Source organism: Lutra lutra, chromosome 11, assembly GCF_902655055.1.
Source record: "Lutra lutra chromosome 11, mLutLut1.2, whole genome shotgun sequence".
NCBI lineage: Eukaryota > Metazoa > Chordata > Mammalia > Carnivora > Mustelidae > Lutra > Lutra lutra.
Genome location: NC_062288.1, coordinates 39,952,513 through 39,978,858, shown reverse-complemented (window position 1 = coordinate 39,978,858; position 26,346 = coordinate 39,952,513). Strand labels below are relative to the sequence as shown.

The window sequence follows — 26,346 nt, the reverse complement described above, 5'->3', positions numbered from 1 at the left end:
CGGGGGTGGGAAAATTTTATAAGGAAATGTATCGATGAAGTTTATTTAGTAAGCCTTCCAATGTATGGCTTGTCTTGCTTCTGACCCTGAAGTATTCCATACCGTTTCTTCATTATTTTCCCACTTACAGTTATTGACCAAAACATTTGTGTTTGTCTCTCACCAGCTCAGGAAAAAAGGTCATGAAAGGTCTTTAAAGACCTATCTCGGTAGGAGCCTTGAAGGTAGTTAAAATCCAAAATAGGAGAATGATGTTCGTCTCTAAGCTGACACTGGCCTATCCATCTAAGCTCTGGAACCCCTCTCCAAGTGTGGCAGACAGAATAATGGCTCCCAAACATGTCCTCATCCAAATCCCTGAAAGCTGTGAATCTGTTACCTAACACAGCAAAAGAGACTGCTGATGTCATTAGATTGAGGAGATAGAGAGATTATCCTGAATTATTCAGTGGGTCCAACAAAACCATAAAGGCTGTTATAAGCAGAGGTAGGAGAGCAAGAGTCAGGAAAGAGATTTGCAGGTGCTGTGCTCCTGCTTTTAGAGACAGAAAAAGGGACTGTGAGCCAAGGAACACAGGTGGCCTCTAGAAGCTGAGAAAAGCAAAGAAGCAGATTTCTAGCTGGAGCCTCCAGAATGATCACAGCCCTGCCAAAACCTTGACTCTTCTGACCAGTTCAGACTCTTCTGACCTCCTGAACTGAGTAATCATAAATGTGTGTTGTTTTAAGCCACGAAAAGTGTGTAATTTATTATAGCAGCCATAGGAAACTAATACACCAAGTCACCCACATTATTTTCTTCTCGTACTTCTCTCTAGCTGAAACTGTGTTGTTCAACTGATTTGTTACTTCCTTACCTCTCTGCTCCCTCAAGAATGTAAGCTACACGTGATAATGAGAAATAGCCTAGGACTGAGCTTGTTCCCTGTCTCTCGAGTGACAGAACTACTAATTATGCTGCTGAAATAGGTTGACATTAGTCAATATCACCAGAGACCAAGAACCCAGTATTCATTCTCATGTGTTCTTAGGAATCTACGATGGGCCAGGTACTTGGGAAGTGTTGGGATGGAGAGAAATATAAACATGGCTCTGGACACCTAGGAGTTCTCACTCCAATTACATAGAATAACAAGGTAATATTGATTGTAAAAGCATTTTTTGAGCAATCAAAATGCAAATAGAATAGCAATGTTTTAGAAGTCTGTGTTTTACAAGAAAGGTATGGAGGCTCAGTGGTGAAGAGTAGTGGCTTTCAACTCAAGGCATTTAGTTGAGAATCTTGACCCTTCTTTCTTTCCCCGGGACAAACTGGAGTGGCTATTTCTCTCTTCAGCCTTATTTCCTCATCAGTAAAATGGGACAGTGAGATTCATGCCATAATCATTGTGATAATTAAATTGGAAAATATATGTGGGAGCCTTTAGTATAATGCCTGGCACAAAATAATCGCTCCATAAATGATAACTTAAAAATAGAATTCATTTCTTGATATCCAGAAGCAATTTTTACAAAACTGGATGGTTTCCCAACTATTCCTCAACAAGAATCTCCAGAACTGAGTTATTATTTTGAAAAGCTTTGCTTCCCATGTGTCCCTACTCCTTCCCCCATTCCCAAATCCATAGTTTCTACTCACTGCTGGAATGACTTTCCAAGTCAGATTTGTCAACTAGGATTTTCCTTAGTCTATTTTCTTTTTAAGGGATGGGCCCCAGTCAGAAAAAGGGTTTTGGAGGTTAGTTAGGAGCCTCTCCAAATAAAAATACAAACATCGTTCGGGAGGCACCATAAGGAAGCAGAAATATAAAGACACAATTATTCTTCTTTTTATGATCAAGATGGATGAGCTAAATTTGTTAGGGCAATTTTGTTTGCCTCTATGTGTGTGTGTGGTGGGGGGTTACTATAAAATCCCTCATTGTTCATTTTCTGCTGGATGTTTTGCAATATGAGTTTCATGGTTTTTGTTCCAACACCTCACTGCCAAGCTGATTGGAAAGGCAACTGAGTTTACCTTTCAAAGGTTAAGTTATAAAGTTGAACACATGTGCCAGATTTTCTCTTTAACACATAAAAATGCTTTGTCTTATTTCTTTTCCATCTAACTCAACACACAAAAATACCCAATCTTATATTCTGAATTTTCAGCAGCTAATGCGGGGAGTAATAAAGAATGATCAACAGATGGAGCACCTGGGTGGCTCAATTGGTTAAGCGGCTGCCTTTGGCTCAGCTCATGATCTCAGGGTCCTGGGATTGAGCCCCATGTTGGGTTCCCTACTCAGTCTGCTTCTCCCTCTGCCCCATCCCTCAACTTGTGCACTCTCTCTCTCTCAAATAAATAAATAAAATCTTTAAAAAAAATGAATGATCAACAGATACATAGACCAGTGAAACAGAATTGAGAGCCCAAAAGTAACCCAATCATACACAGTCCACTAGTATTTAACAAGGGAGCCAAGAATACTTAATGGAGAAGAGATAGCCTCTTTAATAAATGGTGCTGGGAAAATTGGATATTCACAACTAAAAGAATGACCCAGTATCCTTATCTTTCATCATACACAAAAATAGACTCAAAAGACTTAAATGTAAGGCCTGAAACTATGAAGCTTCTAGGAGAAATTGTAGGAAATTGCAATTTGACTTTTTTTTTTTTTTTTTGGCAATGGCTTGACATGGTTCTTGGTAATGATTTTTTAGAAATTACACATAAAGAACAAACAACAAGATCAAAAATAAGCAAGTGGGATTGCATCAAACTAAAAACCTTGCACAGTAAAAGAAACCCTCAAAAAAGTAAAAAGTAACCTACAGAATGGGAAAAAAAAATATTTTCAAAGCACATATCTGATAAGGGTTTCATATCCAGGATATATAAACTACATAGCAAAACAAAACAAATGAAACCCACAAATAATCCAATTAAAAATAGGCAAAGGACCTGAACTGACATTTTTCCAAAGAAGATATACGAATGGCTAACAGGTACATGAAAAGATGCTCAACATCACTAGTCATTAAGGAAATGCAAATAAAAACCACACTGAGATGTTACCTCACAACTCTAGAATGGCCATCGCCAAAAAGACAAGAGACAATAAATAAATGCTGGCCAGAACTGGAGAAAACTGTGTACTTTGGTAGGATTGTAAATTGGTACAGCCACTCTAGAAAACAGTATGGAGTTTCCTCAACAAATTTAAAATAGGTCTTCCCTAAGATCCGGCAACTCCCAATTCTGGAAAAATATCCACAGGAAATGAAAACACTAACTTGAAAAGATACCTGTACTCCTATGTTCCTTGCAGCATTATTTACAATAGCCACGACATGCAAACAATTTAAGTGCCTATCGATAGATGAATGGATACAGAAATTGTGGTATACATATACAATTTATTCAGCCATAAAAATTGAGGAAATCCAACCATTTGTAACAACATGGATGGGCCATATATGCATTATGCTAAATGAAATAAGTCAGAGAAGGACAAATACTGTATGATCTCACTTACATGTGGAACCTAAAACAAAACCAACCAAACAACAAAAAAAACCGCACATGAAACTCATATTAAAAGAGACTAGAGTTGTAGTTTCCAGAGGTAGGGTGTGGGGGAGGAGGAATTGGAGGAAGTAGGCAAAAGGTACAAACCTCCAGTTGTAAGATAGGTAAGTACTAGCAATGTAATGCACAATGTGACGACCATTGTTAACACTACTGCCTGTTATAGAAAGAAGTTGTTAAGAGTATTTCCCAAGCATGGTCATCACAGGAAGCTATTTTTTTGTGTGTGTGTGATGAGTATTCTTAGAATCTATTCTCTTATAAACATTTCCATATATCACACAGGAGTGCTACCTATGTGATGATATTTTTTCTTTTCTTCTTATTGTATCTGTATGAGGTAATGGATGCTAACTAAACCTATTGTGGCAACCAGTTTACAGTATGTCTAACTGAAACAGTCCTGCTGTATACCTTAAACTTATAAAGTGATGTATGTCCATTATTTCTCAATAAATCTGAAAAGAAAAGAATAATTAAGTCCCTTAATTTTTTTTAACATTTTATTGCTTTTTGGTATTTTGTTTTGTTAGGATTTAAAGATTTTATTTATTTGAGAGAGAGAGAAAGAGAGAGAACAAGTAGGGGGAGCAGCAGGCAGAGGGAAAGGGAGAAGCAGACTCCCCGCTGGGCAGGGAGTCCAATGAGGGGCTCCATCCCAGGATCTAGGATCAAAGCTTGAGCCATAGGCAGCCGCTTAACTGACTGAGCCATCCAGGTGATCCTGTTTTGTTAGGGTTTTAATGTCTTTTTTAAAACTGAAAATCAATCAATTAACATATAGTGCATTATTAGTTTCAGAGGTAGAGTTTAGCGACTCATCAGTTGCATACAACACCCAGTGCACATTACATTAAGTGCTGTCTTTAATGCCCATCCCCCAGTTACTCCATCCCCCAACCCCCTCCCCTCTAACAACCCTCAGTTTGTTTCCTATAGTTAAGAGTCTCTCATGGCTTGTCTCCCCGACCCCCGCCAAAGTAGAGACTCTTTTTGTTTTTGTAAAGTTTTTATTTTAATTCCAGTTAGCTAACATTTATTGGGGTTTAAACGGTGTTATTACAACGTGGGAGCCGATGTGTCTCTTTTCCTTTGTTTCCCAAATAGAAAGAACTCAAGGAGCAGTCCCAGTGATGAAGCCAGCACTGTGGAATGGGGGTTATCACCTGTAATCTCCTCATATGCTGGTGTCTTTTGGAAAATCCAACCTTCCTGCTGAGTAAAGGGTCTCAGCAAATATGGCACCTTTTCCCCATTTATTACGGCAGCTACCCAGGAATCTGTGATAGGGTCATATTCCTTTTGGAGAGGTGGGAAATTTGAGAAGAGTAGTCTATGGAGTCATGCTTGGAAGGATAGACCCCTGGAAGAGTGCTCGTCATTTATGATGGGTAGGGGCTGGGAGCTGCTGGTAATCACAGCACAGCCTCCCCTCGAGGACACCGTGACTATTGAGTCTGCCTTTCTGGCTTGCCTGCTGAGACCTGTGTGGAGCCTCAGCAGGCACAGTACGTGATATGTAATTCCTGGGCTCTCAGAAGGCAACAGAAGCCAACTTCAAACCCTTGCAAAAGAATTCAGGCTGTTTAACAGTGGGGAATCTACCAATCAAAATGTACGAATGAATGTCAGCCTCCCTCACTTAGAAATCTAAACCAGGGTATATATTTTGCCACATAGGTCAGTGTGTGTGAAGACTGGAATCTCTTCCTGTCTCAGGCTATTGAATTCAGTTCAATTTGTCCTTACTACTTATTAAATTCCTTCTGTCTGTATAGCTCTGTATAACACATTACTCTGGTAAACACGGAAATGAGTGATGATGTCAGAAAGAAAGGAAAACCACATTTAGAGAGTCCATTCTATGTATCTGCTTTAATTCTTTCTTAAATGTTTCTCGCAACAACACCAAGAGGCTGTGCAGTTTGAATTAAGGGTCCAGCCTCGTGTAATGAGCAGTCTAAATGCTGAAACCGCATTAAAACAGAAGTTTCTTTTTTCTCATGGAAGAGTCCAGAAGTCAGTGCTCTGGGCACTTTCTACCTTGTACTCAGCCATCCCTAGAGTGTTACTCTCATCTGTATAATGTAAGATGGTTCTGCACCCCATCGACATTCTCTCCCCGTGCACGTGTCCCTTCCGCTCACAGCCTGTTTATCAAAGCTTAGCCTCATGGCCAAATCTCCCTGGGAAGTGGAGGCCTTCTAATAGGTGGTCACATGCCAGGCTACAAGGCAGAAATCATTTACATAAAAGCTAAGGAAGAAACAGATATTGTAGAACTTAGATCATTCTAATGATTCCCATTTTACATTTATGAAACTGAGATACACACAGATTTATAACTAACCTTCCCCGGATTCAGGGGCTTTACTGACTGACCTGTACTGACTCTCTCTAATGCCCTGCAATAGTTGCTTTAGCCTATTGGCTAAGCTTTTCCTGCCAGAATAGAGTCCTGAAATGCCAGAAGTATGCATTTCCACAGTTCTATATTCTTTATGTAATGGGAAATAAGACTATGATGAAAACTATTTAAGGGAGAGCACTTAAGAGGTTCCAAAGCTCTCATTCAGTCAGCAAAGGAAAATCAGGTTTTGTTTAAGTGGGAATTCTACTGGGTGTGGGAAGAAGTCCAACACACCAAGCAGCCAGGGTGGCAAGGTTGGTAAGACTTGTCTGGGAGGAGTCAAGGTAGAACCTCCCTCTCTCTGGTTTTATACCCTCAATATGACAGTGGTCACCATCACGACAACTCAAGTCTGCCATCATAACATGAAACAGCCGTAGGTTAGATGGTATCAAGCAAATGGGCACGGCCATGTTCCAATAAAATATTATTTATGGACACTGAAACTTGGCTTTCATTTGGTTTTCATGGGCCACAAAATATTATTCGTCTTTTGATGTTTTCAACCATTTAAAAATGTAAAAATCATTCTGAACTCATACTCCATTTTTAAAACAAGTAACAGGTACATCTGTACTATGGATACTACTTAACAATAAAAGGAAACAAATTTTGATACATATGACAACTGGCAGGGATCTCAAGGATGTTACTCTGAGTGAAAAGTAACTCTCAAAGGTGACATACTTTATGATTAGATTAAATAAGAGTCTCAAAATGACAAAATTACATAGAGAACACAGTAGTGGTTAAGGATTAGGGAAGATTGGGGATAGTGGTGTGGTTGTGACTACAAAGGAGTGGCAGGAGGGAGATCTTTGTGATGATAATGGAATTGTTCTGTGTCTTGATTGCGGTGGTGCCTGCATGAATCTTTACCTGTGATAAAGTGGCACAGATGCACACATGCACACACGCACACACACACATTATGCCAATATGGATTTCTTGGCTTTGACATTGTACTAAATTCTGTAAAATGTAACCCATAGGGGAAACTGGGTAAAGCCTACATGGCACCTTTCTGTATTATCTTTGAAATTTCATGTGAATCTATAATTACTTCAGAATTAAAAATTTAAAAAAGAAATTAAAACACACAGTGAGTTTGGCTCATGGGCTGTAGTATATCAAACACTGGACTAGAAAAAAATTTGCAATATATATAATGGGAAGATATTAATATACATAATTATGTAAGAATATGTAAGTCAACAGGGAAATGATAAGCAACCCATTTTTTAAAATGAACAAAGGATATAGGTAATTCACAAAGAAATACAAAGGCCAATAAGGATATAAAAAATGATTAAAGCAATATAGTAATTAAAAATTAATAACAATAAACATCTTGCTACAGTATCAAAAACATAAGATTAATATTATCAGGTGTTGGCAATGTGATGGAGAAATGGATAGTGTCATACACTGTCAGCAGGACAGTAAAGTGGTGAATTAAATTTGAAAGACAACTTGGTGGTTTCTGTGAAAAATTCAAAAGACATCCCTCTGGTCCACCAATTATACATCTCAGAATTAATTCTCTGGATATACTTCCATAGGACCACAAAGATGCGTATAAGAATTTTCACTATAGTTTACTCGTGTTTTTTTTTAAAGCAGCTTTATTGAGCTATAATTTATGTAGCATAAAATAAACTCATTTTAAATATACAAGTCAATGATCATTAGTAAATTTACAGTCATAAAAATCTATCATAAAATCCAATTTTAGAAATTTCCATCACTCCCAAAAGACACCACCCACCCATTTGCAGTCACTCCTTGTTCCTATCCCTAGACTCTGGCAACCACTAATGCACTTCTTCTGTCTCTATAGATTTGTCTTCCCTGGATATTTCATACAAGTATTGCATTTTAGTTTTAATTGGGACATGTTCAATATTCAACAACATATTTCTTTCACTAATGCTCTGGTACCAACTATGGACATGACCTAAAATCATGCTTGAATTTAGCTTAAAAGCATCAAGGATACAGCTTCAATAAGAAGGAGCTTGAAGGATATTAAATAGCATGTAAATTTGCATGTATACCATCTTCCTTCAGAATTTGATAAGCAAAAGCTGTTGAAATTTGTCACAGAGTAATGCCATGCAACTGTTACACTGTTCCCCTTCCATAGGGGATACAAAATTGATCCGTGTATTTTCAAAGTGGGAGGCATTGGTACTTTGACAGAGTTCTATTACAGTGACAGTATTCTTATTACACCCAGTGTCTAATGTACACCTAATTGTATTAGACACAGAAAGCTGTTATGCACTGATTACCAACTGCTGTTTGTAATCTTTTGAATGCACTTTTCTGATGCTGAAAAAAATGCTGGAAAAAGTCACAAGAGAGAGAAAATGGAAGAGAAAGTGATCCATAAACAATGGGGCTTCATATAGCTCCATGTGGCTACATCAAGCCTCATGATGTCTCAGAGACTCTGACAAGTTCTAGGAGCATAATAAATTTCTAGGCTTAATAGCAATAAAGCAAATGGTAGCTTCTGATTTAATAGGTACATGGGTGTCAGGATTATGGTAACACTTGATATCATGAGTCCTTTGAGACTTAGACCTCCTGACAACTGCTGAGCCTACTACACCCCAACCATAAATCATCAGTCCTCCTAATCAATCAAAGATCAATTTTCTTGTAGGCAAACTGCTAATTTAAATGTTCAGGGCTATTTTCTCTGTTTGTTATGATCCAATTACATTTTCAAATATTTGAAAGTTTCAGTAGCAAGAGAAAATAAAAAGATTTGGTTCCTTCGAACAGGATAGGTGCTATTGATACCTACAAATTCAGCCACCATGATAAGAAAACAGAAAGCATAGGGTTGTTCCCCACTGGGACCAGATCCTGAAACTCTGCTCTTTCCTTTCCATAGTAATCATTTTGGGAGAAAAGTGAGAGAGTGGTAACAATAGAGTAACATCTTCCCCACAGTAGAACAAGCAAGATTTGAAAAGAACCAAGGCAAGAAGAGAGTGGGAGAAGAGTTTAAGAAACTAAAATTAGTTCAGCTTGACTAAAGCAGAAGTTGCAGGGAAGAAAGTGGCAAAAGATGAGGCTGACATGTAGACAAAGAGCCAGCAAGCAATGGTAAGGTCTTGGGAATTTACTCAAGGACAAAGGAGAGCTATTAAAAGATTCTGAGTAAAGGAGTAGCCTGATGAGGCTTGGAATTTTAAGGTTCACTTTGGATACAGGGTGAAGGACAGTGTGGAGGAGAATGAAGCAGAGGCAGGGAGACCCTTTAAGAGATCATCAGAATTCCTCAGGAGAGATGATCATGCTGACATTACTACAGTGGTGGTAGGACAGAGAAGAGGTATTTACATGGTGGAATCTATAGCACTTGAATCTACACTGATTGAAGAGATGTGGAGAATGAGGGAAAGAGAAGGAGAAGTCAAGAATGCTCCCTGTGTTTCTGGTTTGGGCAACGAGATGGTTGATGGTGACATTTACTGAAATAGAGGTCAATATGGGAGTAGCTGGTTGAAACTTGGACATATATATATATATTTTAAGATTTTATTTATTTGTCAGAGTGAGAGGGAGAGAGCACAAGCAGGGTGAGTGGCAGGCAGTAGAAGAGGGAGAGGCAAGCTCCCCACTGAGCAAGGAGCCTGATGTGGGACTTGATCCCAGAACCCTGGGATCATGACTTGAGCCGAAGGCAGATGCCCAACCGACTGAGCCACCCAGACATCCCTCAATTTGGACATATTAAAGTACTAATATTAAATATTAAAGAAATGGTCAGAAGGCAAGTAAATAAGCAATATGAGTTGGAAGTTCAGGAAGAGAAAGGAAAAGGGTAAATATTTGAGAGTGATATATTAAAGCTATACAGATAAATGAGATGAGACAAGTCTATGGGGAAACTGGGACACAAAGACAGGCCACAAAGATAGTATTATTGGAGCTGGAATCACAATCCTCATATAGCGGCCTTGCCTAAATATCAGAAGACAGAGCCATCTAGCATTGTAGCAGAGAGCCCCAAATTAGGAAAAAGAGCAGTTTGAATCCCAACCTGGTCACATATAAATTAAATGATATTAGGCAAGTGATCTAGACTCTTTATGCCTTGCTTTCTTAAGCTGTGGTCAGCAGATAATAATATGAGCTTCAAGGGTATTGGAGATGGAATGTGAATGCAAATCCAAAGCATCTAGTTCAGTGTATCGATCAATAAATGGTAGTTCTTACTATCATTTTCAATAAATGGAAGGAAAAAGTTTCTTTGAAGATCATTACATATTATTACATATTACAGGTTATGTTGAGAGATGCTGATTTTAATAATTTAATTTTAATTGAAATTTAGTCAACTTTCATCTTTACTTCTCATTTAAAATGCCTGATCTTTAACTTACACAAATTGTACTTTTTTTTTAAAAAGGTAGTTGTACTACAGGGGGATTGGTTGGCCCAAGATCATACTATATAAAGTGCTAGAGATGACAATCTGCAGTTTATATTGGAAAAGCTCTGCCTAAGGCTGAGAAAGACCCAAGAACCACGTACAGTGTCACACTTATTCATATTAGGGGCTACTGGTATTCTGTATAGAAATAGTACATATCTCTATAAAGAATAGAGTACCATATGTGGAGGGGTAAGTGCCTACATCATAGGCAGTACTGTTTAATCTATTTGGGGAAGAAAGAGCCCATATGAAAGAACATGATAAATATGCTAAGTTTATACAATACATGCTCAGTGATAAATATTCTAAGCATGTACTTCAATAATTCTCTCATCAGCACAGACTTGTTACCCCCACCATCAGCAGATACTGATAATTAATCAACTGAAATGAATCTTTACAGAATAAACAAATCTGTTATACATGAATGATGATTATGTCTCTTTCAGTTGTGAAGGCTTTTCATAACTTATTCATGCCAACGTTTGAAGACTTTTCCCTTAGGGAACAAAATCTTTTTGGTGAGACCTCTTTTTAGATTGTTTCTGGCAGTGGCATTTCAGCCATATTCAGTGGATGTAGGGAATTTTAAGGAGCATACGGGGTTTGTGCAGTGTTATTCCAGTCCATTCTCCAGGAGGGAGGGAGTAAGCTCCTCAATCTGTCTCACAGGCACTTGCAGTCTTGCTGGCAGAGCTGGGATGGTTTGCTCTGACTATACTTATGGAAGTGGACATGACGCTATTGTATCCAGATATGAATAAATCTCTATATAGGCTGCTTTGAAGCTTATGCATACAGACATTAACTCCTGTGGATAAGGAATATGGAAAGAAAGTGCCACACGCCAGAAAAAAAGAGGCCTCAGGTTGGTCCTGATGAAAATAACAGCAGTCTCATGAATATGATATACAGACATACTCCAACCAGTTCCTAATACCATCTTCATGCCCATAATGAAGATAATACCCTACAGGTCTCTTGCATTTTTGCACATCTTATTAGCAGAGGCTTTACTGGTGTTTGCTCCAAATTGTCTCATTAGGACATTTGTATAACAAACAGCCTTGGAGACTTCTGGCCATAGAACAGCATGCTTACTGTCCCCTATAAAAGATTCAGGTTCCCTAATTCAGGGTCCTCCCCTGTAATGCAAATAACTGCATGGACAGGTATCACCTGGCCCTCTTTGTGTCACCTTATGGGAATGGGACTTAGAAAAACCAAAACCAATATCCCGGCTCTTACTGTTACTGTGAATAATAAACTGTCCTCTGTCTCTGACTCAGGAGTCTCATGTCTTCTGCCAGCATCTGTGAAACTTGTTGGCTTTCAGGTAGACTAAAATCTCAGAGCCTTTACAGTTTTTAACACTGGGTTTCACTAAATCTAATACTCTTCTATATCTTAAATGACAAAAAAACTCCCAAAGAATGATAACTAAAATGTTTTTCCGGGGCACCTGGGTGGCTCAGTGGGTTAAGCCTCTGCCTTCGGCTCAGGTCATGATCTCAGGGTCCTGGGATCAAGTCCCGCATCGGGCTCTCTGCTCGGCGGGGAGCCTGCTTCCCTCTCTCTCTCTCTGCCTGCCTCTCTGTCTACTTGTGATCTCTCTCTGTCATATAAATAAATAAAATCTTTAGAAAAATAAAAAATAAAATGTTTTTCCAAAGAGTCAGACATAAAATTTCAAAATAGGAAGAAAACTTAAAAATAAGTTAACTTGACTGATTCTGTCTACTCTTTTTTTTTTTTTTAAAGATTTTTATTTATTTATTTGACAGACAGAGATCACAAGTAGGCAGAGAGAGAGAGAGAAGAGGAAACAGACTCCCTGGTGAGCAAAGAGCCCGATGTGGGGCTCGATCCCAGGACCCCGGGATCATGACCTGAGCCGAAGGCAGAGGCTTTAACCCACTGAGCCACCCAGGCGCCCCTGATTCTGTCTATTCTTAAAAAGATAAGGTATGTAAGGACACTCACTGACTTCCTTTGCATTCTCTGTAATGGTTTTGGTAGACTTCTTTCACTTTCCTTAAAATATTAGAGCAAATTTGATGTACAAAGTTATTTGTCACATTTTACCTATGGTAGATTAAAAATGATAAATGATTTAAAATTCCCAACTATTAGAGAATGCTTAAGTGTTGATAAATTCTTGCGGTGTAATATTAGGTAGCAATTATAATTGTATTTTTCAAGAATAATTAGTGACATCATATAATTTTTATGCCAAATCATTGAAACAGTAAGATACACAAATTTTGTGTAATCCCAATAATATAACACATCATTATAACACACACTCATGCATACAAAGAAAAGAACTGGAAGAAAGTTACTGTAAAGTATTAAAATAGTTATAACTGGATTAGGGGAATATGGATGATTTTTATTTTTTTCTCCTTTGTTGTTTTTGGTGTTGTCAGAACTCTCTCTAATCTAATTAGAATTTAAAAATAACTGGGGCACCTGGGTGGCTCAGTGGGTTAAAGCCTCTGCCTTCAGCTCAGGTCATGGTCTCAGGGTCCTGGGATGGAGCCCTGCATCGGGCTCTCTGTTCAGCAGTGAGCCTGCTTCCTCCTCTCTCTCTTCCTGCCTGTCTGACTACTTGTGATCTCTGTCTGTCAAATAAATAAATAAAATATTAAAAAAAAATAACTGGGGCACCTGGGTGGCTTAGTGGGTTAAAGCCTCTGCCTTCAGCTCAGGTCATGATCCCAGGGTCCTGGGATCAAGCCCTGCATCGGGCTCTCTGCTCAGTGGGGAGCCTGCTTCCCCTTCTCTCTCTGCCTGCCTCTCTGCCTACTTGTGATCTCTGTCAAATAAATAAATAAAATCTTAAAAAAAAAATAACTGATGCTTTATGCCATAAAATCAAAATCCTATTCCTAAATAACTAAGGTTCAGTCTGTGTTTAATCCACCATGTTGTTTATTTTAGCCTTTCTCCATCCCATTTAGAGCTCTCTTTGCCAGTTGGGCAAGCTCAGGGTGCAGTGTGGTTTTGAGGGGGGATGGGTAACAGAATTGTATCTGACTTCCCTGCCTCCCACTTCATCCGATTCCTCTTACCCTATCCTCATGTGAAATCCCATATCTGAAAATCCCTCAAATGGTCATCTCTGGGAACACCAATCCATGACCTGGCATTGCGGACTTTGGCCATCTTGCTGCCTAATGGTGCAGTTGAGTACAAATTGGGGACACACTAGGCAGAATATCTTCTTGATTCACTCCCATCTCCTCCATCAAGTCCCTCTTTTCTGCACCAATTCCTGCTCCTTTTCCTCCCCCTCCTCTTCCTTCTCCGCTCTCTCTCTCTCCTGCCCCCCTCCCTACACACAACTAGCTCTGGATCAGCGCTATTCAATAGCAACATCATTTGAGTTCCTCAGTAATTTAAAATTTTCTATGAGCTACATTAAAAGAAACTTATAAAATTAATATTAAGAATATATTTTATTTAACCCAACGTGTCTAAACTATTGCCATTTCAACATGTCATCAATTTATGTTATTTAGTCAGATATTTTACATATGCTTTTTTGTACTAAAATCTTTGCAATGCAACATATATTTTATATTTTCAGCACATCTCAATTCACCCTAGCCCCATGTGAAGTGCTTGGTAGCCACATGTGGCTCATGGTTACAGTATTGGACAGCAAAGCTCTGCAGAGGTCTTTCCGCCCACAACTTCTGATCTGTGTCCTATTAGCCTGGGTCTTCCAAAAGCATGCATGGCTCTGCTAGGACAGCTATCTTCTTCACTAGTGACTTTGGAGGCAATGCCTGTCACAGATTGTGACAGGAGATCAGGTACCTTTCGTTTTCCTGACTTGCAAAAACCCTGATAGGCAGTTACATATCCAACCAATGAATCTTGCCAGAGTATGTGACTGGATCAGTGGAGATCTGTTCCTTTGTGAATGGACAGTTTGCAACTTAAGGACAGAGGCTATCACTGTCCTTGATATGTAGCATCCCACCCCAGTCTTACTATAGTATATGGCTTCCTATTCCACCTTATGTCTGACGTTGGCTGACTGACAGTCTGTTTAAATGAATCAGGAGAAGAAAACAGAATATTAGTACTTGAGCATTTGAGCATCAAATAGTTGAGCATAGTTGAGCATTTGCAACATCAAGTACATTGACTTCATTGGTAAAAAAACCTGAGTCTTGGAGGGGAGAAGCAATTTGCCCACAGTGATAAGGCTGGTAAGTGGCAGAACTGGATTAGAACTAAAATCCGGGTCCCCTGACCCTTAGCCCATGACATCAAGTCTCAAATCATTTACTTGTGACAGTGTTGATTGGGCTACTGCACCAGGTCATTTACCAGTAGAAAGGCCCAGGAACTACCCCAGAACTAGAAGCCGTACCTTCTCCATCTAGCTCCAATCTTTCTGTCCCAAGTAACTTTTCACACCAATGCCCAGAACACACACACACACACACACACACACACACACACACAACACATAATTACTCACTGTCATAAGTGCTAAAAGGGCCAGAAACAGGATGCAGAGATAGAGAACAACAAGGAGGTTCCAGCTTTAGAAAGGAGGTCGGGAAGGCACCCCTGAGTACCTGAGGATGAAAAAGAAGATCAGGGAGAGGGACTGGTGGTGTTCGCTGTAGACTGAACAGTCAGTGCAGAGATCCTGGGGCAGGAAAGCTCAGCCCGTTGAGGAACTGGAGGCAGTCAGGAAGTAAGGGGTGGGAGAACCTGAGAGGCAGGAGGGGCCACATTCCATGGGGTCTCACAGAGAAAAGCCAGACAGTCAGCTAGAGTTTGAATTCTCCTGCCCCTTTTGGTATCTGGTGAGTTTCTTCTTACTTTTACCTGTTGATGTTTAACGACCTCTTATTTGTTTAAAAGATCCTCTTATTCTCAAGAGAATGAGCTCTGCCATCCGCACGAGTTCTTGGAGGTTGACTGTGCTGGCCTCTCTTTCTAGCTGGCAGTGGATCCCTAATGGACTTAGGCAGTGGCAGCCGGAAGGAAGATAAAGCACTGCAAAGGCCGTTGGCCCTGGGGCTGGAACTGTGATTGTGTCCAAGTGACAAACAAGTTCAGACATGAACCATCTGGTCCAATATCTTCAAATTGGAAACCTAGAGCTAACACTGGTAGGTTGTTCGTAAGTACTCAAGGGCTCTCATGTTCTCTGCCTTATTGGAATTTCAAGTTCCAGCTTCAAAAGTAAATTTTCCGCGTCTTCTAAATTGATCTGCCTCCCTTCTTTTTTTCCATCCCTATGTTTGCCTGCCTTTGAAAGATTCTGAGATAGTGTGCCTAGGCCTGGATAGTCTTCATCTGTGTAACAGAATACTAGAAGCAGTAACACTAGAATAGAGTCATTGGGCATGAAAGCAGGAAAGAGTCAAGGAGGACGGCTGCTCTGACCCTTTCATTCTTGTATTGCTAACATTTAGAACCTACTTTTATGTGCTGAATGATTTACATATTCAATTCAGTATCATAGCAACCTTGCAAAATGGGTACTTTTATTTCATTTACAGATCAAGAGACTGAGGCCCGGAGAGGTTAATAACTGCCCGAAGGCTCTGCAGCCGTAACTGGCGGAGCTGGGACTCCAATAAAGGTCTGTCTGATTATTCACTCGCCATTCTATTGGAAGCTAGTTAGACAAATAGACACACAGAGAGATAGATGAGGAGATAATAAGAGCCAGGGCAACTACATAGCCCAACTAGTCCTTGCTTGTCTACATCTTGATTAGCTGTAAAGAAGGGCGAGAGGGAAATAATACCTATGACAGAGTTGGTTGGTGGTGGTGGTGGTGTTTTTTTTCTGTTTGTTTCTGATGCTTACTTTTTATTAATAAATAAATAAATAAATAAATAAATAAAAACAAAAACCAAGTCTCATGAAACCAGTTTTGGTAAGATTGTTTTCCCGAGCATCTAATTCCATAAGGAATTATAGAGCTCTTGATGAAGACTTTTAGGAGTTCTTGTGAAAGACATAGCTGCCCTAAGAAGGAATGCTCTGTGCTACAGCTGGTCAGGCCTGGAGAGCTCACTATAGGTTACTGGCTTCTGCTCCTTCCTGCTGATCAGATGCTGGCCTGCTGACGCATTTGCCTGTTCTGCTACATCCCTCCTGGGTGCCCCGAGGGGTTGGGGTGGCCTACGCCTGACTTGCCACTGCTTTGAGTGGATTGCTGGGCTTGGGAGACCACAATCAGACTCATAAACACAGAGTTGGGTTTGGTGAACAAACCCTAGAGTATTCTCCTTCCGGACTATAGAGATAGAGCTTAATCTCTTTAAAGACTTGACCTAATCCTGGTGAGCAATCAGTTTCGCTTTACTGGGATCTTATGGGACCATGGTTAAAGGTTTTAAATAGTCTACTCTCAGAACTGCTATTTCTCAAAGATTTGCTCTGCCAGTGATACCATATTCAGCAGAAGGTGTGTTAGGCTCCCCAAAGGCATTCATGTCTCCATCTTCAGAACCTCTGAATATGTTACATTACATTATGTGGCAAAAGAGGATTAAGGTAGGAGGTGGAATTAAAATTGCTAACCATTATGAACTGAATTGTGTCCCCCTCAAAATTCATATACTGAAATTCTAACCCCAAGAACCTAAGAATGTGCCTGTTTTTGGATATAGGGTATTTAAAGAGGTAATTAAATTTAAATGAGATCACTGGGATTGCCTCTAATCCAGTATGACTGGTATCTTTATAAGAAGGGAAGATTAGGACACAGGGATGCACACAGGGAAGACCATGTGAAGACACAGGCAGAAGACAGCCATCTATAAATCAAGAAGAGAGATTTACTTACCCTGCTAAAGACAAACCCTGCTGACACTTTGGTCAGAGACTTTTAAACTCCAAAATTGTTAAGAAAACAAGTTTCTGTTGTTTAAGTCACCTAGTCTGTGGCACTTTGTTATGGTAAACCCTAACAAACTAATACACTAATCACTTGACCTTAACATTGGAAGGTTATCCTGGATTGTGTGGCTGAGCCTGATGTAATCACAAGGGTCCTTAAATATAAAAGAGCAAGCAGAACAAGAGATCAGATTGATGTGATATGGGAAGAACTGGACCTGCTCTTACTGCCTTTGAAGATGGAGGAGGGCCATGAGCCAAGGTACGAAGGTGACTTCTAGAAGCTGAATAGGCAAGGAATAAATGGATTCTCTCCTAGAGCCCCCAGAAAGTAACACAGCCCCACTGATATCTTGATTTTACCCATTTTGGACTTCTGGACTATAAGATAATACACTTATGATGTTCTAAACAAGAAACTTGTGGCAATTTGTTATAATGGCAACAGGAAACCAATGCACAAAGGTTCTGAGCCTGGTCCGTACAACACAGCAGGATATAAGGCATGACCCTTGCTTCAACATGGTTAGGACTTCCCTTGTTCTCGTACTATTAGTTCTTCAAAATATCCCTACTATTTCTTATTTACCTACCTCTTTTGTCAGTGTTGTATAAGATTCCAGGGGCGTTTCTCTTATGAATGGTGCTGGAATAAGGTACTGGGAAGAGCAACTGCTCTGGTCTAATATAGGAACATTCACAATTTGCCTTGAAACTGTGGATGAAGCCAAGTCATCAGGATGTCCTTAATTTAAACTTCTACTCACTGGCCCCTGTGGGGTAATCTTCCTCAATCATTAGAGGCATTGGTGCTGTAGGTGTAGGACTTCGTATTGTGAATGCATACATTAAATGGGTATTTATTGAGTGCCTTATACATGTCAGTGTTGCAGACACCAGGCATACAATCTCTACTTTCTTTCCAACGGGGGAAGGCAGACGACAAATAAATTATAGATGTATTCCAGGTGATAAGGGATAGAATGAAAACCTAAGCGGCAGGTGAATGGAGGAGGGGCAGATTTCTCTGATCCAATGACATCTGACAAAGACAAGAATGATAGATCTGTGAATTCTCTGAGGGCCAGGACTGTGTCTTCTTCACCTTGGCTTCTGTGCATAGAATATGATGTAGGGCAGGAAAATGGTTTAACATTAGAATATAAGGCCATGTTGGCAGGGGCTGCAATGGTCAACACTTAAGCCATGGAAGTATAAATAATGTCTATAATCCCATGAAGCCTGGTCAAGCATCAGCTCTCTACTGAATCTTACCCAAGAGTCCGTTATGCTCTCAGAATACACAGCAATCACATACCTCTGTCAACTTAGAACTTCTCAGGGGTACTATGTGCCATCTGTTATCCCAGTACCATATTTAGATACTCTTACCAGTAAATACTGGAGTCTAGGGACTTGAAATGAAATTGGAAACCTGAATTGATCCCCAAATCTGTAGTGGCTATAGCAGATTTTAGAGGTTTTTCTTTGCCTCCTGCAAAGCTCTATGTACTTTGAGAGCCTGTGAATCTCATCATTTATCCCTGGAATATTTGGCTATTGACCAAGACATTACGATGAATTATATGTAAAGTTAGTGATTGTGATTCCTTTTCCCCAGCCGACTGTTGGTAGTTGCTGATATGGCCCCTACTTCCATTTTTGGGTAACTTTCAATGCTCACATTTTATATTTGGTGAAACTGAAGGTCTACCCAAGGGGGCAAGTGTTCACAGGCTTGTGTATACCTGCTCTGGTCTCAGCAACTAGCTATTCAAGGCCAAGAGCATACCTCAAAACTATGGGGATTTGATTTCAATTACACTTTCTCAAGATGTCTTCTTTTCTTATCTTGACTCCCTCCCTCCCTTTCCTTTTTTTTTTAAAGATTTTATTTATTTATTTGATAGAGATCACAAGTAGGCAGAGAGGCAGGCACAGAGAGAGGAGGAAGCAGGCTGAGCAGAAAGCCAGATGCAGGGCTCGATCCCAGGACCCTGGGATCATGACCTGAGCTGAAGGCAGAGGGTTTAACCCACTGAGCCATCCAGGCACCCCATCCCTTTCCTTTCTTTTTAACTCTAAAAATGTTGACACAGCTTTCTCTTTTTGATCTACTAAGAATACTAGGTCATATTCATTTCCGACCTACTTTTAGCCCACTCTCAGGGAAGCCTTATTGTGCTTGATCTGACACTGGGCAGGATTCGCAGACCAAATGACTGCCCCAGAGGGTCCTGCGTCCTGAGCAAGGTCAGAACTTGGGAACTCTTCATTTACTTATTTCATGGTGCTCCTCTTGCTCTGGCACACATGTCCTTTACCAGCTCTACCATTACCTTTGCAAAATGCAATCCATACAAAGGATCGTGTTGCAATTTGTAGTAAATGCCTAAAATTTCCAGTAGATGATGTGTTTTGCAAGCATTTTTGCTGGAGTAGACTTTCCAGCATGCTGGGATCTGGGAGCAGGCTGGTAGTGGTAAGGGTACCTCTTACTGGCTTGTTTGCTTTTTAGGGAGCTGAGGAAAACCAGATAGTTTAAGAGCATGGGCAAAGGGCATCTACAAGGTATGGCTGCTCTGGGAAAGGTGAAAGCTCAGAGCAGGACACGCTGTTCACTTTTCTGAATTCCTGGGGCTTGAGCTCACACTCAGGCTGTGTGCCTTCACAGCCCATGAGCTTTCCCCGTGATTTGGATTGGCTGCTTTCCCAGCACACCAGGTTGGCACCCGGTGCTATAAGACAGATGGCTTTGGGACCTCTATGGGTTTCTTTGGGCGGCTAAAACAAAGTACTACAAACTGGGTAGCTTCAAACAACAGAAATTTATTATCTCATAGTTCTGTGGAGTACAAGTCCCCAGTCAAGGTGTTTTTCCCAATCAAATCAAGCAGAGCCATGCTCCCACCGAGATTCTAGGTAAAATCCTATCTTTCGTCTTCTTAGTTTCTGGTGGTCGCTATTGACTGTTGGCAATCCTTGGCTCATAGCTGGGTCACACTAATCTCTGCCTTCTTATCACCTGGCCTTCTTTGGTATGTCCCTGTGGCTTCTTATAAGTGCATCAGTGTCAGTTACTTTCAAATGGTAGGGAGGATGGTAGTCTGGGAACAGAGAGAAGGGACAAGTATGAGACAAGTCACTTATCAAGAGTGCACCTAAGCCTGTCAGGACATGATGAAGAGGTCAGAGGGAACATGGTAGGTGCCCAGGCAACTTACACTTTATCTTCCCAGATGATATTTCACGTCACGCTATTGCTTCCAAGGAAATCAAGGAGCATCTTTCCTATTTCAGAGCTTGTGACTGAAAATTTCCTATTTTGAGAAACTATTTGAAAATTTCTTTTTTTGGGAAATTCTAGAATGAAGGAAGAAACTTAATAATTGAGTCTGACTCCAAATGTAAGTCAAAATTCACTTTTATCCATATGTGGATACACTTGCATCCATAGAGTGGTAGGTTTTGTAGGTGGACTGATAGCCCCCCAAAAGACATCCACATCCTAAAGTCTGGAGCCTATGAATGTTAATGTCTATGGCAGAGACTTTGCGGATGTGATTAAGGATCTGGAGGGTGGAAAGATTATCCTGGATTATCTGGGTTGGCTCTAGATGCCACTGTAAGTGTCCCTAAGGGGGAAGTGGAGGGATTTCTTGGACAGAAGAGGCCATGTGAGGGAAGCAGAGTCACACACAGAAGATGCTATCTATGTATGTGGGCTTAGAAGATGAAGAGAAGGCCGTGAGCCCCTGGAAAAGGTAAAGAAACAGATTCTCTCCTATATCTTCTGGAGAAAGCCCAGCCCTACCATCACCTTGATTTTAGCCCCTTAAGGCTCATTTTGAAATTCTGACCTCCAGAATTGTAGGAGAATATATTTCTGTTGTACATCACCAACCATGTGGTACCTTTGTTAGAACAGCCATAAGAAACTTACAAACAAGAGTACGATGCTTTGTCTTATATTTAAAAACATAACTCTTTCAGAAAACTTATCATGAGCGCTGAGTAAGATATAGACTGGTGAATCACTCTATTGTACACCTGAAACTGAAATAACACTGTATATTTATTCAGTATATAAAACTGAATGAAATTAAAAAAATATATAACTCTCTTACATAAGGACATAGAGACATCAAGACTTGAAGACAATACAGTAAAATGTTTAACAGTGGTTAACTCTGGTGGTGGGATTACGAGTGATTTTTTTTTTTTTTTTTGTCATTACTATGACTTCCTAAATTCTCCAAGATATCCAGAGAAAATCTTACAGATTCTTGATTCTTTTTCTATTTTTTTTTCTTTAAAAGTTAAGGGAATATTATTCAATCTTAAAGAATCTTAAAACTCTGACACACACTGCCACATGGATGAAACTTAAGGACATTATGCTCAATCAAGTAAGCCAGTCACAAAAAGACAAATACTATATGATTTCACTTTTATGAGGTATCCAGTGTAGTCAAATTTATAGAGACATAAAGTAGAATGGTAGTTGGTTGCCAGGAGCTGCAGGGGAGGGAAGACTGGGAGTGGCTGTTTAATAAGCATAGAGTTTTAGTTCTGCAAGATAAAAAGAGTTCTGGAGATTGCATAACAGTGTGCTTAACAGGACTGAACCATACACTTAAGATTGGTTAAAAATAGATTTAAACCACATTGAGGGCGCCTGGGTGGCTCAGTTGGTTCGGGCGACTGCCTTCAGCTCAGGTTATGATCCTGGAGTCCTAAGATGGAGCTCTACATGGGGCTCCCAGCTCCCCGGGGACTTTGCTTTTCCCTCTGATCTTCTACCCTCTCATGCTCTCTCTTATTCGTTCTCTCTCAAATAAATAAATAAAATCTTCAAAAAAAACACCACACATTGAAATTTTTAAAGTTCATCTACATTATAAAAGGAGAGCTTCAGTGATGCCCTTAAAAATAAATATGCGGTATGTGATGTGATCTTGGTTACATGAAGTTGTGTCTTCTCTGTACCTTTTAAATTCCTTTAGAGCAGCTGGGGCCACTTCTCCGCAGGAGCTGTAGACCCATCCCCCGCCAGTCTTTTCTCTATCAATTCCCCTGGTTTTGCTTTTGTTTTTGTTCTTTCACTCTGCATGGTCTTTCTTCTCTGCCTGTGAACATGTTCAAGTTTTTCTGGCTCTGTTAGATCTCTTGGGAGTATGTTAATCAGTTGCTCCTCTTTGAAATGCTTATTTTTCTGGCTTTTCAAGGTAATATGTATATTGCACATCCTCTTCTTACAAAAAGACACACACTTCAAAACACTCCTCTCTTGTATTACTGATCTCGGTGTCTTGCCAACATTCATATACCAGGGATGTAGATGCAAGATAGGACGACTCCGTTTCTCTCTCCCACCCCCACATATATTAGTCATCACAGGTGACTAATTTTACCTCCTATATATTCTTTTAGCCCCATCCCATCTCTAGTTTCAGGCCCTCAGCCTGCCCTGTCTGAATATACCAACAGTTCTATCTTGCCCACTGCAAGCAGAGTGATCCGTTTACATTGTAAAACTTCAAACGCTACTTTCCGCTCTAAAGCCCTTCAGTTACGGTGCATACCCTTCAGCATGGCACCCAACACCCTCCATGACATGGTCCCTACTTGTCCATCCAGACCCTTCATCAACCAGTCCCACAGCTCAAGTTCACCTTTCATGACCAACTACTTTCATAACTTGCTGCGGTTCTCCAGCAATTTCTGGGTCTCCTGCCTCTCCTCCTTTTCTCTGGCTGGAAAACCCTTCCCCTCCACTTCACTGAACTAATACACAGCCTCTTTTCTGCATACAACCTAGGCATTATCTCCCCTAAGGTACCTTCAGAGTCCTCAGTGTTCCCATAGTGCCCTGGGAACAGGTTGTTGCCTTAACAGGTTGTTTAAATAGAAGTTAGCTATTTATGCATCGGCCTCCTCACTAGCCCTTAAGTTCTTTGAGGGCTGTGACCATCTTTCAAGTCATTTTGGTGTTCCCAGTATCTAGCACAGTGCCTGGCACATGTAGACACTCAATCGGTATTGACTGATTAAAATAATTAATAATACACTTGCTGAAAGGTTATATCCACAAGCCACAAAACATTTAAAGCCCTTTTCTCTGACCAATTGCCTTAATTATAAATTGTCATGGCAGAGACACGTGAATGGAATTTTGATAAAGAGGGCTGAGATCTCTAGAGGTTATAGATTCAAATTTCCCAATTGAAATTCTGACCTAGTTATCTTAACAGGGCCTATATTCGGTGTGTGTGTGTGTGTGGGGGCGGGTGGAATCTTTGACCTCTTCCATCCTAACACGCGGGGCTGAAATGAAGTAGCCTCCCGAATATTATGTTCTGCACTATATATACCTATTTGGTACTTAGAGTTTACAGATTTGGCCTTAATGTAGATTTGCCAGTGATATTACTTTGCTATCTTCCCTTCGACTGGCCAGTGCCTTTGGATACATTCTACTATGGTGCAGAGTGGAGCCCCTTTGCAGGCGAACCGACATAGAAAATGTGGCTAAAGAATGACCTAGTGGAGTTCTCAACTTCCTCAGGCTCCGTGCCCCTCCAGGCGAGTCTCACCCGGGTCTGGTCGTCCCCAGTCGAAGTCAGCAGCTTCCCTCATCAGGTCACCTACCCCCAGGCCACCGGCCCGCGCCGCCGAGGTCGCCGGCCCTGGACAGCGCAGCCGGGGTCACGTGCGCGCGCCCCGTCCACCGCCCCCCGGACCCGGGCCCGCCCCGGCCGCAGGGCAGAGGCCGTCGGATCACGCGCGCCCCGGCGGCCCCGGCCGGGCGCAGCCAATGGGCGGGCGGCGCCCTCATGACCCGCGCCGGCGGGAGGGCGTGGGGAGGCAGGCCGGGCGCGCACGCCGCGGGGCTGTATCGCCACCCCCGCTGCTGCCCGGACTGGAAGTGAGCCGCCGGGGCCCACGGTGCCAGCCAGCCTCCGGGAGGGTCCTGCAGCCGCCCGCACTCGGGGCGCAGCATGGCGACCGCCAAGGTAAGCGTCGGCCCGTTGCCCCGGGGAGCGTGCCTGCCGGCCGGGGCCGGGAAACTCGGGAGCCTCAGGCGTTCACGTGCCGAATTGATGCAACGTGGAAAACAAATGAGAGCGGGGCGTGGGGCAGCTGTTCCACCTTGCAGTAGCGGGAGGAGGTGGGTGACCGTTCCTCCCGGGTAGCACATGTGGCCGGTGCGGGGACGGAGGCCCGCCCTTGCGGTAGAAACTTTGCCGGTTGAACCCTCCCACTTGGCCCGGGAGGGGAGTCGGTGTCTGGTTGGCGCCCTGCGGGCTGAGCCACGCTGGGCTTGGAGAAGCCCGGTGGGCCCGGGCGGGCGAGGGCCCGGGGTCATTTGAGTCTCGCGGCTGCCCCAGAGCGCACCTGCTTCTGACCCCGGTTGTTGTTGACTCGGGCCTCTCCTGCCCGGCGGCACAGCCCGGGCTGAAGCCAGAGCCTATTAGGTTTCAAAGGCCCCGCCCTCCCGCGGGTGGGGAAGTCACCTTGACTTCCGTTTTGGAGGCTGGTCGGAATAGTTGGTTTGCGCGCGCGCGTGTGTAAAAACTCCAGAGGACCCCCGTCCCGCCCCCACTTCTCATTCTTCAGCCCTCTCCCCATCTGACAACACTTACATACCGGCCTCTGAGCGTTTGAGAGGCTTCTTTTTAGAAATGACAAAACAGATTGTCCTGGGAGCCTGTTAACTCTTGTGAAGTTTTACTTAAAAGGAATTCTGTGTAATGTGAATCATTCACTAACCCAGAGGAAAGGCAACTCCGACAGCTTGACCTTTCCTCTTTCACCGTTTTTTGGAAACCTGGACACCATTTCAGTCTCTTTGGACTCCATTTCAACTTTTCTGACAGAATACCATATTTAGTCCCAATCACTTGACTCATTGGAATTTATTGCTTTTAATTTTAAGTTCACGAAGGCAGCCCTTTAATCAAGCCTATACAACTTCTTAGTTCGTTTTAAGTGCCGTGAACTTAAATATACCCAACATCTCAAACATTTGTCCTTAATCAAAACTCTGTGATAACCCTCAAGAGGAAAACATGGCCAACACATCATATTCCTATTTATTCAAGCAAACTAATCACATTTGCAATGGAAATTGTAAGCAGACAAATATATTTAAATGCTGTTCTATGACTTAAGTTTCTCCAGGCTCCCCAAATCTGCAGACTTCGTGTTCCTAACTATGTGGCCTAAGTGGCCTTTTTCTTTTCTGTAATTACTCCTGAGTTCCATCCTCAAGAGTCTGCTCTTGGGTGTGTGCATGAGTGTGTTTATGTGTGTGTGAACATATGGGTATAGAGAACTATTTTAGGTAGATTCTTTAAGGATCCCTGGTATTCATTTTTGGAAACTTCATTAACCCTTTCAAACCCAGTAGCCCTTGACCTTTTCTTTGCATTAAATTTGCATGCAGTCAGAGTCCAAGGCTTCATATGAATGCGTTCTCTCCTGGTGACTTCTTGCAGCAGAGTAGGTGAAAGTAGATTCCCGTACTTTATTTTTTTAATATCTGCAGGTGATTTAAATAATTTTAATTTGGGGATAAAATAATTGAGGGGCCTAAATTGAGGAATATGCATATAACATAATTGGAGTATAAGAAAAAGATCATTAACCAGTATAAAGTAAATAAGTGACATGGAAGCAGATCCAGCTTTTTGGTTGTATCTTTGTGAAACTGTCACATCATGTCAATAAGTGCAGTTGAATTTTAGCCAAGTATGAGAGAGAAAATGAAACATTTCATTTTTGCTCTTCGGGAGTTTGTGTTTTTGTTTGTTTATTCATTTTAGTCTTGCCTCTTTTCAGGGTTTCTGATGGCTCATGTCATGTGTACCTGTATTTATAAGCCAACAAGACATCAACATCTAGTCAGAGTAGATGAGAAAAACAGGATAAAGGGAAAGTAAGATGCAGCCAGGACTAAAGTTAGTAGAAAATAAGGATGTACTTGCTAGAGGTGACTGAATTTTCTAGCATTCAAAG

General features: G+C 41.4%; 2 protein-coding genes across 7 annotated transcripts in view; one reads left to right on the top strand and one right to left on the bottom strand.

Annotated features, from left to right (window-relative positions):
- The window catches only part of LOC125081215 (translation initiation factor IF-2-like), a 78,060-nt gene extending 53,346 nt beyond the window's left edge, over positions 1-24,714 (bottom strand). For 3 of the 5 annotated variants that reach the window (XR_007121612.1, XR_007121611.1, XR_007121613.1), the window contains exons 1-2: positions 23,922-24,714; positions 14,939-15,038 (exon numbers count right to left, since the gene is read on the bottom strand). Coding sequence is in view for 1 of the 5 variants with exons in the window: in XM_047695762.1 (XP_047551718.1) it covers positions 23,969-24,694 (726 nt within the window). In the remaining 4 variants the exon portion in view is untranslated. Of the gene's footprint in view, positions 1-14,938; positions 15,039-20,140; positions 20,433-23,868 lie in introns of those variants that run through there. The other 2 variants (XR_007121610.1, XM_047695762.1) reach the window with 2 other exon arrangements.
- The window catches only part of SLC25A13 (solute carrier family 25 member 13), a 184,956-nt gene continuing 182,818 nt past the window's right edge, over positions 24,209-26,346 (top strand). For both annotated transcript variants that reach the window (XM_047695756.1, XM_047695755.1), the window contains exon 1: positions 24,209-24,341. In XM_047695756.1, coding sequence (XP_047551712.1) covers positions 24,327-24,341 — 15 coding nt within the window. In that variant the 5' untranslated portion in view covers positions 24,209-24,326. The remainder of the gene's footprint in view (positions 24,342-26,346) is intronic.